This window comes from Oncorhynchus keta, chromosome 31 (genome assembly GCF_023373465.1).
Source record: "Oncorhynchus keta strain PuntledgeMale-10-30-2019 chromosome 31, Oket_V2, whole genome shotgun sequence".
In the NCBI taxonomy this organism is placed as follows: domain Eukaryota; kingdom Metazoa; phylum Chordata; class Actinopteri; order Salmoniformes; family Salmonidae; genus Oncorhynchus; species Oncorhynchus keta.
The window spans coordinates 19,992,964-20,013,359 of NC_068451.1; the positions used below are offsets into that span (position 1 = coordinate 19,992,964).

The 20,396-nt window shown below is 45.5% G+C and overlaps 1 protein-coding gene across 2 annotated transcripts in view; it reads right to left on the reverse strand.

Moving 5' to 3' along the window:
- The window catches only part of ascc3 (activating signal cointegrator 1 complex subunit 3), a 161,391-nt gene that overhangs the window by 137,098 nt on the left and 3,897 nt on the right, over positions 1 to 20,396 (reverse strand). For both annotated transcript variants that reach the window (XM_052489893.1, XM_052489894.1), the window contains exons 4-6: positions 19,608 to 19,801; positions 19,052 to 19,450; positions 12,640 to 12,757 (exon numbers count right to left, since the gene is read on the reverse strand). In XM_052489893.1, the coding sequence (XP_052345853.1) occupies positions 12,640 to 12,757; positions 19,052 to 19,450; positions 19,608 to 19,801 (711 nt within the window). The remainder of the gene's footprint in view (positions 1 to 12,639; positions 12,758 to 19,051; positions 19,451 to 19,607; positions 19,802 to 20,396) is intronic.

Genomic DNA, 20,396 nt, shown 5'->3' on the forward strand with positions numbered 1-20,396 from the left:
CCTCCCCCCTATCCCTCCCTTCCATATCCCTCCCTCCCATATCCCTCCCTCCCTCCCTCCCATATCCCTCCCTCCCTCCCTTCCCTCCCCTATCCCTCCCTTCCATATCCCTCCCTTCCATATCCCTCCCTTCCATATCCCGCCCATATCCCTCCCTATCCCTCCCTTCCCTCCCCTATCCATCCCTTCCATATCCCTCCCCTATCCCTCCCTTCCATATCCCTCCCTCCCCTATCCCTCCCTCCCCTATCCCTCCCCTATCCCTCCCTCCCCTATCCCTCCCTTCCATATCCCTCCCTTCCATATCCCTCCCTATCCCTCCCCCTATCCCTCCCCTCCATATCCCTCCCTCCCCTATCCCCCCCTCCCCTATCCCTCCCTCCCTCCCTCCCCTATCCCTCCCTTCCTTCCATATCCCTCCCTCCCTTCCCTTTTTGGTTACTACATAATTCCCTTTCCCATATGTGTTATTTCACAGTTTTGATGTATTTACTATTATTCTACAATGTAGAAAATAGCAGTGTCTGAGTGAGTGTCTAAAACTTTTGACTGGTACTGTATATCACCAGTAGTAGACTACACATTAGCATTAATTCCTAAATGTCTAATCTGCAATGTTTATTTGGTTACGGTAATTTCCGTTAATACATTCAATATATTATTATTACAGTCATTTACCCTTCTCATTGTCAGAGGACGTGTTTTGCAGAAATCACAACCTGCGCTACACTTGTGAGAAATAGCTTTTTAGTTTATTTCTTTCCATTTAAGGGTTTTGTCAATGTATTAATTGTCTCTTTGAAATGCTCCTGTCAATGTTGAGTAAGAACGCGCACCTGAATACGTACATATAGAAGGAGGACTAGTCTACCTGGTCTGCGCACAAATGTAGGCCTATAAAATGTGCCTATTTGGGGTTGTCTGACAGTATTTCTGATTGTCTTAATTTACCACCACTAATGAGATGTGGAGCTTATCAAAGTAATTTTGTATTCACCTCAAACAGCAAGTAAACAAAGTCTGTTTTTAGAATCAATTGAGAATGACAAAAGTTACTGAAAGCATTGACAATATTTCCAATTCTCTCCCTTTCGATAACCACTCGGCATGAAAGGGAAAAATGTAATGCTCTGATCCAGTGGAAACGTCATAAAACCCCCGATTACTTATTTTCCCTTGCACAAATAGCCTACAGCGGTGTCTGTCCCGAGCTCACTGGCGCAGGAAACTCTGGGGCCCCAGAATATGTTATACAATGTCTCAAGGTTTTCTAGCACAAGTTTTAGGGCGACCCAGCTGATGCGTTTCAAGTTTGTTGCAGACAGGCCATGCGTAGCCAATGTGATTTATAGGATATTTATTTTTATCAGGATATTTTCTACCTGCAGGCTGCAATGCTTTTGTGTTGGCTTTTGTAGGCTATTTTTACATAGCAATAAAACAGCTACTTTTAGACTGGTATAATTTTCATTTAGATATAATGCAGATTAACCACAGACAATGATTTTGAGATACAAAGACTATTATAAATTAAATGAAACTGTTCCACGAAAATGTACATATGAAAATCCTAACTGGCATTCAGACTGGTAGAAGTGATAAGATAAATTGGCACTCCAAATGTATTAGGCTCCCGACTGCTGGTGTAGCCTATTTCAGGCAACTTCAGGAGCATAATGGCAGAATGCGAAGATCAGCAGCAGTGGTAGGAGGGTAGGGAACAAGGTTTTTTTTTCTCTGTTTGGGCTATCTTGATCTCTGGCTCCCTCTTGAATCAGTTGTGTCTTATTTAATCAAACAACGTGCTTAAAGCATCAGACAAGTTCAGCACATAGTTGATTTTATTCAAATATAGAAACATTTATGTATAGAAAAATACAGATTTAAAATTGTGGACTAATTAATTGTTCAAAAGAAAAAGGCTAATCATTGTCGCCCAAGATTATTTTTATTTGGGGACAGCCCTAGTAGAAATGCAGAAAATGAGCTTTAGATACATACACACCACCACCCCCAAACAAGTTTGAGGGAGGAACACCCAGACCCCCCGCTAGGTTACTCCCCCCTTATCAAACCCAAGTTGCACCCCTGCATGCACAGAAAGAGAAACACAAACAAAGTCACACACACAGACAGACAACTGGAGGCTATTCATGTCAGGTTTTAACTGACAGCTGGTTCTGGCTGGGACCACCAGTACTGCCCCACCTGCGGCAACTTCAGGGATCACTACTAAACTGGACACACGGTGGAACACACACATGAGAACGAACAACTGTAGGGTTCACATGGCTACTAGACTGGACAGGTCAACCACAGACGTCTTACCTTCTCCGCCCAGCTAGAGACGCTTGGCTCCGATTGCCAGATGCGCTATCGCCGATCTTGACCCGCTAATTAGACTCTTCCTCATTACTACTGCTGCTTTGTTAGTTATGCGCAGAGGCAGGTTTAATTAGCAACTCTACAACAGGGCATGCCTCCAATCACCCCCTAACCCAGGGGTGGGCAATTCCATTCCTCGAGGGCCTGACTGGTGTCATAGTTTTGCCCCAGCTAACACACTTGACTCCAATAATCACCTAATGATGATCTTCAGTTTAGAATGCAATTTGATTAATCAGCTGTGTTTGGTAGGGATGGAGAAAAAGTGTGACACCAAATCAGGCCCAGAGGAATAGAGTTGACCATCCCTGCCCTTACCAGTCCTTCTTTACTGTCTGCTGGGAAAGATAACGTCACACACAGGGCTTACTGTAAGCTAGGGCTGATATGGAGACTGGGGTCAATGAAGATTCAAGTGTCCTGAAAAAACACTCCTGGCTGGTGAACCAACAAGCTGTGGATGGATGAGAAGAGGTCTGCCTGGGAAACCTCTGCTCCATGGGAGAGCAGCAGGGCTTCTGCCTGGCAGGAGGAGAATAGTCCTAGACACTGCTGTGCAGAGGAGACTGGTGGGAGGAGCTATAGGAGAATGGACTCATTATAATGTCTGGAATGAAATAAATGGAAGTCAAGTGATTTCCATATGTTTATACTGTTCCATGAATACAATTTCAGCCATTAGAATGAGCCTGTCCTTCATTAGCTCCTCCAACCAGCCTCCTCTGCTGGTGTGTATTCAGGTAGGTCAAGCATTCCCAAAGCTAGAGGTAGAAATGTTAATGAACATAGCTAACATCCTTCCCTATTGTACTTGAAATAATCTGTTCTACAAAATACTGTGTTCTGTAATGTTGAACCCTGCTGGACAGCAGCATGTCAGTGTGTTGTACATCATGCTCTCTGGTGTCTCACCACCTGCCCAGTCCACTGTCCTGCACCCATCTGATCCCTTATTCTGTCAGTCCACTGTCCTGCACCCATCTGATCCCTTATTCTGTCAGTCCACTGTCCTACACCCATCTGAGCCCTTATTTCTGTCAGTCCACTGTCCTACACCCATCTGAGCCCTTATTTCTGTCAGACCACTGTCCTACACCCATCTGAGCCCTTATTTCTGTCAGTCCACTGTCCTACACCCATCTGAGCCCTTATTTCTGTCAGTCCACTGTGCTCCACCCATCTGAGCCCTTATTTCTGTCAGTCCACTGTCCTACATCAATCTATAGTGCATTTAGCTATCTCTAACAGGATTGGTTAGAGTGTGAAATTATCCAATCTCATAGGTGCGTGCAGCCTCCCAGTGGCCACATATGCATTTCTGTTTGTCCCATCTTTCTGTCCTCCCAGAATGAGCAGAGACTGGTCAGTGGTTCTGACACAGTGACACTACTATCACTCCCCCTCCCGGTTTCAGGAAACAGGCCCCTTCCTAATCCCTAATGAAATGCAGTCAACTGACCCACTGGGAGCTGGGGTTAACATGTCTGAATCAGATGGAACAGGGAGGAAATGAGGACTGGACCACTGCACTGTGTACTCAAGTCCTACATTTAGACAAGCTATTTGGAGAATAAAAATTGTGAGAGTAGAAAAACAAGAATGGATATTAATTAATTTATCCATCAATCAATAAATCTTACGTATTTATGTAGCCATGTTTACAGTAACATTTGTCACAAAGTCCTTTACAGTAACACAGCATGAGGAACCACTGAATATGGTTTAATTAGTGAAGTAAATATGTGAAATCCCAACAAGACTGTATAGGTCTTAACAAATTAACCTTTCAGTCTGAGCTAGTGTGTGAAGTAGGCCTTGTCTGTCAAGTAGGAGGACTAGATTTGATCATCCTCCCCTCCCTGTAACACTGGAATGAGAGTAAAAATCATTTAGATGAAAAACTAACTCCCTGTCAGTGCCGGTCCATCCTCCTTCTCGCTCTCTCACTTTCTCCCAGCCCATCAAAACTCAAAAAGGCTTTTTTCATCCAGCCCTCTGACAACCTCTCCACCTTCACGTCCATTTCCATCTCAAAGGCAGCAGCTCTTCTCCTTTCTTTACCTCTACATTTGGGACACGGTCACGACTGTACACCCCAGCACCCATCTCTTAGCCCCCGCTGACACTGTGGTTGTACATCTACACCCCTCCTTTCTCTCCATCTTCCCTTTCATGTGGCTCGCTCACCCGCTCACTCTCTTGATCTGTGTGAGCTCTGTGCTGCTGCGTTCCACATCTATTGGGTTTGCTAGATATGATTGGGGAATTTGCTGCATTCAAATTGAGCTTCTTCCCCCTTGTGGTTACCACTTTCTAAACAAATGTAAACAGATACTGAGCAATTAGCAAAAACATGCTCTAGCATTTCGATAGAGCAGGGGAGTAAACCAACGAGGAAATAAACCAACGAGCTCACTCTGGAATAGGATGTGTGAAGTGGTGTGTGTGCGCACGTGCGTGTTAAGGACCTGTGTGCATGTGTGCACACGCCTAATGCATGCATGAGTGTGCGTCTCCGCGCCTACCACGCGAGTGTGCGTCTCCGCGCCTACCACGCGAGTGTGCGTCTCCGCGCCTACCACGCGAGTGTGCGTCTCCGCGCCTACCACGCGAGTGTGCGTCTCCGCGCCTACCACGCGAGTGTGCGTCTCCGCGCCTACCACGCGAGTGTGCGTCTCCGCGCCTACCACGCGAGTGTGCGTCTCCGCGCCTACCACGCGAGTGTGCGTCTCCGCGCCTACCACGCGAGTGTGCGTCTCCGCGCCTACCACGCGAGTGTGCGTCTCCGCGCCTACCACGCGAGTGTGCGTCTCCGCGCCTACCACGCGAGTGTGCGTCTCCGCGCCTACCACGCGAGTGTGCGTCTCCGCGCCTACCACGCGAGTGTGCGTCTCCGTGCCTACCACGTGAGTGTGCGTCTCTGTGCCTACCACGTGAGTGTGTGTCTGAATGAGAAAGCGGAACTCTTGCAAGCCACGTCTTGGCTCATTTTAATATGTAGAACATGTTCCACAAACAGTTCCATAGTACTGAGAGGGCTGGCTGACGGTGCAGTGCGTGATTCGCTGCCTGACCGTTTGTCTACAGAGATACTAACTAGTTTGTGACCATGTCAGCAATGATTAAGTTCACCCTGAACAGCTCAAATTCCCTCCGTTTCTTTTTTTACTCAAGAGACGGCGTGTGTGTGCTTCATTACTCAAACATGATTTAAAGGCCATAAGCTCAGGGAGAGCTTAGAGAAGAGATGAAGAGTCTATTCTTTGTCATAATCATTCTATATATAGAACACTATCCATATCTATGAACCTTCCTGGGAAGCAAATCACAGAAGATAAGCATCTCACCATCTACTGTCGTCATCAGTAGTACCAGCTAGCTGAATCACTTGAGTTGGAGTATGCTGCACAGATTTCAATTCTCATTTAGAAATCTGTAAAAACAGCCATCAGGCAGAGTACATGTATTTACCAACATGACGATTAAGGAGTTTGCCATTTGAAAGCTAATCAGCACTTGACAGACCCTCCCACCAAATCCCACTTCTTTGATGGAATGCAGAAAGTGGGAAATTTAATCAGCCTCTTTTAGCCCCTCCTGACCTCTCCACTCTGTCGTCAAGACAACGTTAATCTCAAAAGCCGTCTGGCAGGCAGGTGAACTTTGACAAGCGAAAAGAGAAGAAGAAGCCCATCACCACTTCTTCTCCATGCGTGTAACGTGAATTGTGGATGGAAGGGAAAAAAAGAAAAGAAAAACAACCCAGAAAACATCCTCCGTCTCTTCTCTGTGGTCAATACATGACAAAGAGCGGAAGAGGCAAGTAAGCTAAAGTAGGCCAATCAGCCCTTATACGCTCTAAAGGTTTACCACCAACCACTGCCCCAACAGTGTAAAAGGAAGTTAATATATCAAAGTGATTCAATATTAAAAATGAACTTTTAGTTCAGCACACTCAGCTCATTTTTTCAGGGGCTGGAAGTGAAGACTTTAGGATGCAGTACAGTCCAGAGATAAAGTATCATGGAACAGAAGTGACCTAGAGAAGTGAAGACTTTAGGATGCAGTACAGTCCAGAGATAAAGTATCATGGAACAGAAGTGACCCAGAGAAGTGAAGACTTTAGGATGCAGTACGGTCCAGAGATAAAGTATCATGGAACAGAAGTGACCTAGAGAAGTGAAGACTTTAGGATGCAGTACAGTCCAGAGATAAAGTATCATGGTACAGAAGTGACCCAGAGAAGTGAAGACTTTAGGATGTAGTACAGTCCAGAGATAAAGTATCATGGAACAGAAGTGACCCAGAGAAGTGAAGACTTTAGGATGCAGTACAGTCCAGAGATAAAGTATCATGGAACAGAAGTGACCTAGAGAAGTGAAGACTTTAGGATGCAGTACAGTCCAGAGAAAGTATCATGGAACAGAAGTGACCCAGAGAAGTGAAGACTTTAGGATGCAGTACAGTCCAGAGATAAAGTATCATGGAACAGAAGTGACCCAGAGAAGGGAAGACTTTAGGATGCAGTACAGTCCAGAGATAAAGTATCATGGAACAGAAGTGACCCAGAGAAGTGAAGACTTTAGGATGCAGTACAGTCCAGAGATAAAGTATCATGGTACAGAAGTGACCTAGAGAAGTGAAGACTTTAGGATGCAGTACAGTCCAGAGATAAAGTATCATGGAACAGAAGTGAGCTTGATGTGAAAAACACATAGCCCTTCCCCTAGCCCACTAACACCCGCAGTTCCAAAATGGTAACGTAAAGAAAACAGATACAGCCTAATATGGAGGAACCGGTTGTTGTTTCTGTCGCACTGCTATGCTTTATTTTTGGCCATGTCGCAGTTGTAAATGAGAACTTGTTCTCAACTGGCCTACCTGGTTAAATAAAGGTGAAATAAATAAAATAAATAAAAACTTCCCCTGAGCCAAATGAAGCACTAGATTGTGTCAAAGCTGGTTGAAATGACATAATCACAACCGGATTACGTCGTCATCATTAACGACGACATTGCAATCAGTTTTGTGCCACTGTGCACAGGCTAGTGATTATCTAGGCTACCTATCCAGTCCAATCAGGTAAGAGACGATTGTGGTGCGTCTACCTGCCCAGTATACCTTCATTCCCTGGTCAAAACGACCTGGCACTTGATACCACACCTAGGCTCAGGTACCATAGAACCAACCACAGCTAATTAATGATTTATACTGCTTAATTACACACAGATTGATTAAATACACATACTAATGAATGGCACACAAACCGATAACGATTTACTCTTGAGTTACTAAGTCCAACCCTTTAAACACGTGAGAATTGGCCTATACGAATAGGGCTACGTTGAAATGTTTATTGCAGAAGAAATATGAAGAGCATATGCATAGCCATGGTAGCAACTGAAAGGGAACAGTTTGGAGATTATGAAAACATTAGACCAAAGGCGAGGACACAAACAGTTCACCTAAAACAAGGCATCATGTGAAAGCTTGTTCTATTGCCAACATGACGAGCTAAGTTCTAAAATACTATCTCACAATGCAATTCAGGGAAAACAAATCATAATTTTGGTGCACATAAAAATAAGTCATTAAAGTGCATCCAGGAGGGTGTGCCCCAACACATTTTCACAATAGCCAAAGATAGGCTAATTCTGTTCAGAACAACAACAAGGGTATGATGCCATGTCATCTTATAACTACATCCAACATAGTGATCAGAAACGTTTACATGAGTTGTATAATATAGAATATGGAAATGTGGCTTGGTTGTATGACATCCATAATAAAGAAATGCTCTGCTTTGTTGACACCACACTCCACAAAGCAAGTCCTGCAGGCTCTAGTTTTATCTTATCTTGATTATTGTCCAGTCATATGGTCAAGTCCTGCAGGCTCTAGTTTTATCTTATCTTGATTATTGTCCAGTCATATGGTCAAGTCCTGCAGGCTCTAGTTTTATCTTATCTTGATTATTGTCCAGTCATATGGTCAAGTCCTGCAGGCTCTAGTTTTATCTTATCTTGATTATTGTCCAGTCATATGGTCAAGTCCTGCAGGCTCTAGTTTTATCTTATCTTGATTATTGTCCAGTCATATGGTCAAGTCCTGCAGGCTCTAGTTTTATCTTATCTTGATTATTGTCCAGTCATATGGTCAAGTCCTGCAGGCTCTAGTTTTATCTTATCTTGATTATTGTCCAGTCATATGGTCAAGTCCTGCAGGCTCTAGTTTTATCTTATCTTGATTATTGTCCAGTCATATGGTCAAGTCCTGCAGGCTCTAGTTTTATCTTATCTTGATTATTGTCCAGTCATATGGTCAAGTCCTGCAGGCTCTAGTTTTATCTTATCTTGATTATTGTCCAGTCATATGGTCACATGTCACATGTGAGACAGATGCACGCACACACACACACTACATGTTCATCTTTTGTGTGTAAAGTATTTTTTGTTATGTGTAGGACCCCAGTAAGACTAACCCTATACATCAAAGCTGTATTTATTATAATTCTCAGTGTATCACCTTTCAAAATACATCGAGTCATCCTAATGTACAGCATATCGCTCACTCGGACAACAAAAGTTGCCCAATTACTGGAAGGGATGGGGGCAACTTCTTGTAGCGCGATGATCCAAAATGGTGTAAAATTATTTTTAGTCCATTTGGTTTGGGTTTTTTCTGTGAGCTAGCTCAATGCGCAGTTTTTCTAGAGATCAGTCTGATCAAACCCTAACTGCAATGTAGTAGGGAGCCAATATTCAACATGGTTTACAGCAGAAAACTTGGTAATTAACTACAATGACCATAATCCATTGTACGCTTACATGTCCGGTCTGTGTATTCTTTTACACCTGCTAAATGCACGAGGTATCTACCTGAAAACACATGATCTAAGTGACATAGATTCAGCTGCCATTAAAGAATGCCTTAATTACTTTGAAGAACCACTAAAATAGTGATTTTGGCAGACAACATAGGCAGCAGCTCTATAGAGATGAGATGACTTGGAATGAAACGATAAAGTCATCGAATAAAACAAATGTAATATACACAACTGAAATATTTAATTAAACAAATGTAATGTGAATAAATTATGCTTAATAAAGTGATAAGCACTAAATGGGCAGTCACCACCATCATGGGACTTCTATGTTGATATAGCATTCAACCCACAACGCATAGTGCATTTATTATTTCATTTTTATAATCGAAACCGAAAACCGTGATTATTTTTAAATAATGTGAAGCAGAGACACAGAGCTCTGACGTCATGCATAGCATGTTACTGTACAGCCACTGCATTCCAATTTTGGGGTACGAGTGGAAAGGGCTACAATACAGACTGTCCAAAACAGAATGTTTTTTGGCTCAATATCAAATTATTTCTGGGTAACAATTATTAAGTACCTTACTGTGATTGTTTTCAATGGAAATGGTGGAGGGGAAAAAAAATAAACAAAAATACCTTCTTAGCAAAGAGCAATTTCTCATGCTAGAATTTTGACTGTCTGGGAGTTGTCTGAGTGGAGAGGGTAAACCTGAAAACAAGCGGTTATTGGCAGAGAGCTTTGGAACTCATTGGTCTATTAACTCATTTACAATTTCACAGTAGTCTCGCTCACACGCAGGTCAATCTCATTTCTGATTGAATTGGGCCTTTAAATTAGGTGGTTCATTTACAGTATCACAACCACCGCTGTAAATGTAGGATGTGGGAAATGAATGACTCAAATAGATAACATAAATCCCTTAGGCTATACAAATATATAGAAATGTTCTGGAAAAACTAAAATTCCAGCTTTATTGATATATTTTTTCAATTTCTTTGATGCCTGCCTACGATTTGGAACAGACGACAAATTGTCCATCCTTATCCTCCCACACACATCTTCAGCTACTCACAGCTTCGTTCACATTTCAAGGGTTAAAAAAAAACTATTAGCCTCCAAGCGAAGAAAACATCTCCAAAAAGAGGAGACAGAAAGCAGGAGAGACGAGGAGTGATACTGCTAGCTCAGCATGGGGTTCAGTGTATGAAAAATAACAGTCAGGCACTGGGCTCACTGTGCTACACAGGGAACAGCTTCAGTAACATCCAGTAGAATCAGTTCCATGCTGTGGGGAAATACAGAGTGAAATCACTGACTGAATTCAGCTACAGGCCATGGAGGAACTAACTTCAATATAAAACAGTCAGTGTACTGTAGGCAAAGCCTGGGAAACAGTGAACGACAGGGGCAACAACCTTAATATGAGCCAGTCAGCTCAGCTCCAAGCAACAGGGGGAGAGCAATAGAGAAGACTGAATAATGTAGAGAGGATACTACACTGAACTACATAGGCTACTGTATGTACAGAGGAAGGAGCAGATCAGCATAGCTAAGTTACAGCAGGGCACATATCCTAGTACAGGGGAGAACACTTCAGCACCAACCAAGTCAGTGTATTCTCTGGTACTAGCCTGGTCCCAGATCCATTTGTGCTGGACCATGTTCATAGGAGTTGGCAAGACAGTAGAAACAGATCTAGGACCAGGCTAAGGGATAATGCCACCCCTCAGTATAATAACAAGTCTACAGTGAACATTTTTGCGCTCCTCCCCGTGTCAATTATTCCAACATATGTTGTGTGGAAAGACATTCCATTTGTAAGTACCAAAATTACATAGGTAATTATGGGGAACTTGTTTCTCATGAGAAGATGTTTACATGTCCAAAACTCCATGACTGTAGCTCAAACGGGGCAGGAGCTATGCTTGTTCGAATGTTGGTTGGGTGCAGGACAAAATGTCTAATTAGCAGAAAAAATAACGGGCAGAGCTTATAGAAATGTGTTGCTCATGAGGGGATGCATATAACAACACCTCACTCCATGACAGTAGCTCAAACGGGACAGGATATGCTTGTTCAAAGTTTGGAATTTCAGTATATTACTACAGTACCCCCCTTGGGCCAATCAGTGTCATTATGTACATGCTGGATCTCTATGGCAAGATCACCAAAGATTCACCAAATCAGGCCACTGTTGTCTGAGATATTGCATGTGATGAACATACTAAAGGATGGACACAGAGCTACAGTCCCCTTCCAGATTTCAGCGTGGGGACAGTAATACTATACAAGGCATGAGCCAGGTATTTGTCTATAGAGTGAAATCCTACTTTGCTACATTTTCTCTGATTTGTGAGAAGTAGTGGAAGGCAAGAGGGGCAAAAAGAGAGTGACTGGTCTAGTGCTGGAGATGACTATCTTGGACTTAAATGGATCATGGTGCATTACCTCCCCCAACCCCCGACCCTCCTCCCCAAAAACCTAGAGAAATAATGAAGGACTGAGCTAAGCTTAATAGGCTATCTTTAGGTAATAGCTTTTCAGTGTATTGAGCCTTTTGACAATCATGCAGAAAATGAGAGCAATACCCAGCTCCAAAACAGACCTGAGGGGTAGGTGATGGGAACAAAGAAATGAGAGAACGATGAGGGAGGGAGGGAGTGAGGGGGCTGATATAGAACAGAAAATAAGGTGGAAAGTTTAACCTTTGGGTAGAGAGGATGGTGAATAGCCTTTTCACAGTTACGTGAAATGTCCCTAAAATTAACACATTTTCCATCTTGAATAGCGGTAGGGGAGTATTTGTAATTGTATTCCTTAGTTGGCTACAGCTTTACCAACCTTCACCCATGACAAAGAGACAGGGACACTGTGCATTTCATACTGTACCTCTCTGTACTAGAGTACTGGACACCATCAAAGATTTACAGAGTCTAATATTGATTTGTACATCAAACCCTCATGTAGATCTTTAAGGGTTGTTGGAGCTGGACTGTGCCGTTTGTGTTGTAGGGATTAACATCCAAACATGGACCAGTTGTTAAAGGTCATGACCCTGCTGAGAAATGCATAGCCAAGAGTCGACCTTAGTGACCCTATCATACATCACCCTCTCCTTCCCTTGAGAAGACCCTGACAGTGATGAAGGTCGGGGGTAAATAAGTATAAAACGTTTAAATAAAAAACGCCTAATATTAAAAGTGGTCCTCCAAATCCGGGGTAGTGACAGGCAAACATTTTTTTTTTTTTTTAATGATGAATGTCAAGATTTGTCTAGGTAGGTAGACTGAATTTCAAACCAATTATCTACAGTTTAATTCATCAACGATACTCTACCCCACTGCTCTCCGAGAGTGTGGATCTCTGGTTTCTATGGAGATGACCTGGATGCCTCTGGTGCAGGGGGTGGGGTCTGACTCACCTGGCGGGTAGTTGATCCTGTCTGCAGGGATGGAAAGGAGAGAGTCCACGATGGAAGACCTTCTCTGGAGGAGAACAGAGATCATCTCAAATCCCTCTGGGCCCAGCAGTTCAAACAGCTGGATGAGAGCGAGAGAGATTCAAAGAGCGAGATAGAGGAGCAGAGAGAGGGGGGAGATGAAGAGAGAGATATGAGAGAGAGAGAGAGAGAGAGAGAGAGAGAGAGAGAGAGAGAGTGGGAGACATGGTGTGCTTAAGCCAAAAACACTAAAGCAGTAAACAAACACATCCTATGGTTCAACCTCCATCCTCCCCTCCAAACACATGCTTGCACTGCCAAGAATGAACACCTGGTGATTACCATGCCCAAAGTAAGTCTGGGCCTGAGACAGAATAATGCTGTGCCGCTTAGCCCCCCAAACACAGCCACCTGGCACTTAGCTGGCTGGGGACAGCAAAACAACAGTAAACCTGACTGGGAGGGAAGCGATCACTGAGCTAGGAGCTGGCTAGCACAGGAGAGAAACATACAGTATTAACCATAGGGGGTGGAAATGCTGTGTGCAACAGACACAATGAGTATGTTTACATGCACACTAATATACAGTGTACAAAACACAATCAATTTTTTTTATTTATTTTTTTAACAATCTTTATTTAACTAGGCAAGTAAGTTAAGAACAAATTCTTATTTACAATGACAGCCTAAAGGTTTAAGTCCCTTTGAACGGGGTATGGTAGTCGATGCCAGGCGCACCAGTTTGAGTATGTCAAGAACTGCAATGCTGATGGGTTTTTCACGCTCAACCGTTTCCTGTGTGTATCAAGTAAGGTCCACCACCCAAAGGACATCCAGCCAACTTGACAACTGTGGGAAGCATTGGAGTCAACATGGGCCAACATCCCTGTGGAACGCTTTCGACACCTTGTAGAGTCCATGCCCTGATGAATTGAGGCTGTTCTGAGGACAAAAGGGGGTGCAACTCAATATTAGGAAGGTGTTCCTATTGTTTAGTGAACCCAGTGTAATCTATTAAACTGATTATGGCAGGATGCAGATTATGCAAGTCATGTAAACACTTTACGCTGATTTAAGATAAGCAGAGTAAAGTCTATATCAAAGTAAGCATCCACTGAATAAAACACCTAGTTTTCTAAGCAATCTGGAATTATTAGGACATGTAAACAGTTTAATCCGTGTTCCAGCGGTGTAATTGATCTGCACATTTACCAGCACATGCATCTTAGAATTCATTTTCACATACAAACTTTATGTCCAAACTCAATTTGGCTTCACAAAAATAACATGATCGTTGTGGTAGAACGTTTATTTTGATTGCCGATTTTCGGTATTTATTTAAGTCCCATCAGGAAGACTGACTTCAGATGTGTCCATATAAACATGATTATTAGGGAAATTGTTTATGTGCATGTAACCGTACTCAATGAGACAACATCAAAACCCACATAGTACCTGCCATTAGAAGATATGAGCAGTCTTGAATATATTCAGAATGTTTTATCCTGCATATATTTTATTATTTAAAAAAAAATGTAATACAAAACTGATCATTCAATCCATGCTTTTCAGTTTGCAGATGGATAAATGGATGGTTGGATGGAAAGAGACATTGCCCTTTTGCTTTTCCACATCCTCTGGGGACTTGGTTAGCCACCGCGGTAGGAGAGCCAAACAACAGACGCACTTTGATGATGGCAGTTGACAGGTCACCCGCCCTCCTTTGTGAAGGGTAGTCTTTGTTTCTGTGTGCTGGGTCTTTATTCTGTCTCCAAAGTCCTTTCCCTCTCAGTGACTGGAGGGTCGTTCCTTGTCATTTCAGAAAGCAATGACACCCACAATCTCAGATTGTTCCGAAATCATTTCTGTAGTTAGAAACATAAGATTTGGCATTAGGGGGGGGGGGCTTTTGACAAATGCTTTGGAATCCGCATGTCTTACTCATTGTCAGAATTTTTTTTAGGTCCAAATCGGATGTTATGTACTATATTTAATGGATTTGGGTGCAATCAATTAGCTTAATTTCTCAGAGATCAAATTATATTTGAACAAAATAATGGTGCAGGGTCTCGATCGCGCTCTAGTGACTCCTTGTGGCGGGCAGGGTGCATGCACGCTGACTGCTGTCGTTAGCTGTACGGTGTTTCCACAGACACATTGGTGTGGCTGGCATCTGGGTTAAGCGAGCAGTGTGTCAAGAAGCAGTTTGACTTGGCAGGGTCGTGTTTCGGAGGAGGATTGGCTCTCAACCGTCGCCTTTCCCGAGTCCGTACGGGAGTTTCAGACAAACTACCAATTGGATGTCACAAAATTATCTGTAAACTTCTGTTTCTTACTACAGAAATGATTTCAGAACAATCTGAGGTGGTGGGTGTTGAAATCCGTGTGCTTTTTGAGGTGGAATGACCCCGGGACTGTGTTGTTATTGTTGTTCTGTTTTTCACCTGCTGCCCGGAGAAAATAATTTTTTTATGGGCACTCATGAATCCTGTCCTTGAAGTACATTGGATCCTCTCAGCCTAGAAGGAAAGGTGAGGAGGACAGAGGAGTCCACTGGGAGTGAGAGACAGTTTTCCCCTCAGAAGGAAGGAGCTCACAGACCTAACCACCCTGAAGGATTTTTTTTTTTTTTACTTTTAAGCCTGGATGAGGCTGATATATTAGGTGAACCATAGATTGTTCTAGAAAACGCATAGGCTACAACAAGCTTTCAGGAAGACAGGCAACTATCAGTGACCACATAGATCACTGGTTATAATACAAATGTTGCATGAGACTGCCATACAAGCAGCACACCCGCATACAGTATGTCTTAGCGCAGTCAAAACTAGGAATATAATTACTCATCAAGCCTATATCCTGGTGCTTTAATGGAGCTACAGCTCTTTTCACAACCACCAAAAACGTACCTTTAAAACCAAGCTCTCTTTCTCAAGCCACTGCTATTGCAGCAAATGTCATCATTCCAGGGGTAAAAATGAGAGGTAATAAAATAAAAAGCGGGGGTTTATCCTCTGTCACATGTAATGGTACAGACCCTTTAAACATTGCTGTTGAATTTGGAGTCACTCGCAGAGAGGTGCGTGGAGTGCACACACACAAAGGGCACTCCACATCTAAAGATGTCAGTAGGAGAGTTGGCTTCCAAATGTCAGCTACGTGAAGAACATTAGAAGAGAATGTAGACTCAGGTATTAGTAAAACCTACACTGTCTGCCGTGTAGAGAAGGAAAGAGAAAGGGAGGGAGAAGGACTCAAGAGGACAGAATGAGACACTGTTCATCTAATTTTGGAGGGAAAGTTATGGATGAAATGTCATTGTCAGAGGTCTCAGCATGTGGCCTACAGGAAGGAGCGCGCGGTGGGCCTACAGGAAGGAGCGCGCGGTGGGCCTACAGGAAGGAGCGCGCGGTGGGCCTACAGGAAGGAGCGCGCGGTGGGCCTACAGGAAGGAGCGCGCGGTGGGCCTACAGGAAGGAGCGCGGTGGGCCTACAGGGCCTACAGGAAGGAGCGCGCGGTGGGCCTACAGGAAGGAGCGCGCGGTGGGCCTACAGGAAGGAGCGCGCGGTGGGCCTACAGGAAGGAGCGCGGTGGGCCTACAGGAAGGAGCGCGCGGTGGGCCTACAGGAAGGAGCGCGCGTGGGCCTACAGGAAGGAGCGCGCGGTGGGCCTACAGGAAGGAGCGCGCGGTGGGCCTACAGGAAGGAGCGCGCGGTGGGCCTACAGGAAGGAGCGCGCGGTGGGCCTACAGGAAGGAGCGCGCGGTGGGCCTACAGGAAGGAGCGCGCGGTGGGCCTACAGGAAGGAGCGCGCGGTGGGCCTACAGGAAGGAGCGCGCGGTGGGCCTACAGGAAGGAGCGCGCGGTGGGCCTACAGGAAGGAGCGCGCGGTGGGCCTACAGGAAGGAGCGCGCGGTGGGCCTACAGGAAGGAGCGCCTACAGGAAGGAGCGCGCGGTGGGCCTACAGGAAGGAGCGCGCGGTGGGCCTACAGGAAGGAGCGCGCGGTGGGCCTACAGGAAGGAGCGCGCGGTGGGCCTACAGGAAGGAGCGCGCGGTGGGCCTACAGGAAGGAGCGCGCGGTGGGCCTACAGGAAGGAGCGCGCGGTGGGCCTACAGGAAGGAGCGCGCGGTGGGCCTACAGGAAGGAGCGTGCGGTGGCCTACAGGAAGGAGCGCGCGGTGGCCTACAGGAGCGCGCGGTGGCCTACAGGAGCGCGCGGTGGCCTACAGGAGCGCGCGGTGGCCTACAGGTGGCCTACAGAGGGCACTCTAACCCTGATCTTTAACTGCTAACACACACGCATACAGACACACACCGCGTTTAGACTAGATGCTGAATAGAGGAGAACAAGCAGAACAGAGAGCCACTAATAAATTAAGGTGTGTGGTGACCTTGTGTTTTTGTGGGCTGCAGGGGCGCGAGGGAGAGAGAGAGAACGACTCTAAATTAAGGACCTGTATAAGAGATGGGAGCTCTGCCCAGAGCCTCATCAATTCATCCTCTCCTCTCCTCTGTCACAACCTGGCGTCTCTCCCTCCCCCCCGCTCTCACTCTGTAAGTGTGTTTTTTTCTTGTGGAAGATGTGAACAACATGTCCCAATAACACCATGGTTCAGCACAGACTAAGTGCTGCCTTAATTGCCTGTTGTTGCCCAGTACTTCTAGCCCAGTTCTTCTAGTTAGTCTTGATTCATTGGTAACTGCGCAAATCCTTTCACCATACACTAAACCAAAGGTCTTTCCACCCTCTAAAAACCTGAGACAATCTCAAACATTAAACTTTGAACCTGAACACTTTCACTTATTGTGTGGCATACAATACCGCTGCCTTTATCCTGGTGTGCATGTCAGGCATACTGCAGCCTTTATCCTGGTGTGCATGTCAGGCATACTGCAGCCTTTATCCTGGTGTGCATGTCAGGCATACTGCAGCCTTTATCCTGGTGTGCATGTCAGGCATACTGCAGCCTTTATCCTGGTGTGCATGTCAGGCATACTGCAGCCTTTATCCTGGTGTGCATGTCAGGCATACTGCAGCCTTTATCCTGGTGTGCATGTCAGGCATACTGCAGCCTTTATCCTGGTGTGCATGTCAGGCATACTGCAGCCTTTATCCTGGTGTGCATGTCAGGCATACTGCAGCCTTTATCCTGGTGTGCATGTCAGGCATACTGCAGCCTTTATCCTGGTGTGCATGTCAGGCATACTGCAGCCTTTATCCTGGTGTGCATGTCAGGCATACTGCAGCCTTTATCCTGGTGTGCATGTCAGGCATACTGCAGCCTTTATCCTGGTGTGCATGTCAGGCATACTGCAGCCTTTATCCTGGTGTGCATGTCAGGCATACTGCAGCCTTTATCCTGGTGTGCATGTCAGGCATACTGCAGCCTTTATCCTGGTGTGCATGTCAGGCATACTGCAGCCTTTATCCTGGTGTGCATGTCAGGCATACTGCAGCCTTTATCCTGGTGTGCATGTCAGGCATACTGCAGCCTTTATCAATCAATCAAATTTTATTTATATAGCCCTTCGTACATCAGCTGATATCTCAAAGTGCTGCACAGAAACCCAGCCTAAAACCCCAAACAGCAACCAATGCAGGTGTAGAATCACGGTGGCTAGGAAAAACTCCCTAGAAAGGCCAAAACCTAGGAAGAAACCTAGAGAGGAACCAGGCTATGTGGGGTGGCCAGTCCTCTTCTGGCTGTGCCGGGTGGAGATTATAACAGAATATGGCCAAGATGTTCAAATGTTCATAAATGACCAGCATGGCCGAATAATAACAAGGCAGAACAGTTGAAACTGGAGCAGCAGCACAGTCAGGTGGACTGGGGACAGCAAGGAGTCCTGGTGTGCATGTCAGGCACACTGCAGCCTTTATCCTGGTGTGCATGTCAGGCATACTGCAGCCTTTATCCTGGTGTGCATGTCAGGCATACTGCAGCCTTTATCCTGGTGTGCATGTCAGGCATACTGCAGCCTTTATCCTGGTGTGCATGTCAGGCATACTGCAGCCTTTATCCTGGTGTGCATGTCAGGCATACTGCAGCCTTTATCCTTGTGTGTATGTCAGGCATACTGCAGCCTTCCTAGGTGATGGGGCCTCCCTGGAGAAGCAGGGAGATCTTCCTCCTCTCCTACAATGTTAAGGTCAGCTCTCCAGAGCTCTCCAAACGTCATCTTTAGCATGATACACGCACCACGTCAACCTCACACACCCTGAGCTAAAGGCCAAGGTTGACCTGCCGTGGAGACGAGGTCCAAAGTGGATGTGGTCTGACCTGGGGTTTAAACCCCCAGAGGCCAGCTGGCTAAGTTCAAGGAATAACTGAGGTTTGGGTCGGCACAATAGTGTGAAAAAGGTAAAGGTGGTGTGAGAGGGTGCTGCTCACCTCATTCTGCAGCTCGTCATCACTCTTGGTGGAGGCCAGCATCTCAAACAGGGAGGTGCACAGTTCCTCAGGGCTGGAGGAGATCATGTTGCCTCCGTTCAGGTACTTCTCCACCTCCCCTCTCAGGATGGTCCCATCCCCAGAGCTCTGAGCCCCTCCCGGGCTTAGCCTGCCTCCATCCGCCTCTCCCCCATTACTCCTGCGACCTTGGTGGTTGTTGAGGAAGCTGTGGAAGTCCAGGCCTCCACCAGGGGTCTCGTCCTCAGGGCCCCCCGCCCAGGGCAGGGCCTCCTGGGGGTCCAGGGTGTAACAGTCATAGGAGAAGGTGATGTTGCGTCCGAAGGCCGAGCCGCGCTGAGGGGCGCGACAGGAGCTCTGGGAACGAACAAACTCCTCCACCTTTAAAACATGAATAAATAAATAAAGGCATAAATTATAAGGAAAATATGATGGTAGAATAATAAAATACTTGGAAGAAAATGTATAAACCAAAAAGTAACTTTTCATATTTTATTTTAAGTAGACCTATATATAGTCAGTATTACAGTTGTCCCACCTGGGACTCTCCCAGAGGGGCCACAGCCCGGGACACAGCAGCACAGGAGGCGTCGGCTGCCGAGGAGGGGAAGGGCCCAAACATCTGCTTGATGGCCCTAGTCTCCTCGTGACCCACATGGTCCTTGTTGTGGAACGTCTCAAACAGGAAGACAGCAGCACTCTCAATGGTGTCCTGGCCATGCTCTGTCCCCACTGCCAGAGACATGGGGAAAACAAGAAGATATTTAGTTACCATCATCATTTATTATTCGGCCAGTTTCTTCAGTCCCACTCTTCAACCGAGGCAATATGGGCTGCCATCAGCATCACAAATATGCTGACACTGATGATGACCATTGTGATTATCAGAAAACCCACTACCATTAGTGATACCTACCTGGCTAGTGGCTACAGCAATGTGACATTTCTTCCTGCACTGCTGTATGTTCCAAGCAGTAAAACGCTAGCATTGTCTAGCACTGCTCCTCAGAGAAAGACGGAAAAGAGCACTTTCTAAAAGACACGTGTCCTCTCGCCGTAGCTCATTTAGAGGGAATCGGGACTAATTGTCCAAAAGAGAAGAGAGGGAGAGAGAGGGGAGAAAGAGAGCGAGCGAGAGAAAGATAAAGGGTCATACTTAGAGGCAGAGATACAGATGAAAAGGATTTAAGCCAATTAAAATGGCCTAAAAGCATCTCACTCTCCACTGTGTGTGTCAGGGCACGATGGATGTTTTTCATCTTCATTCTCAGTGGGATCTGGAGCTTTACTTTATTCTCTACGCTCTAGGTAGAGACAGGCTAAGGGC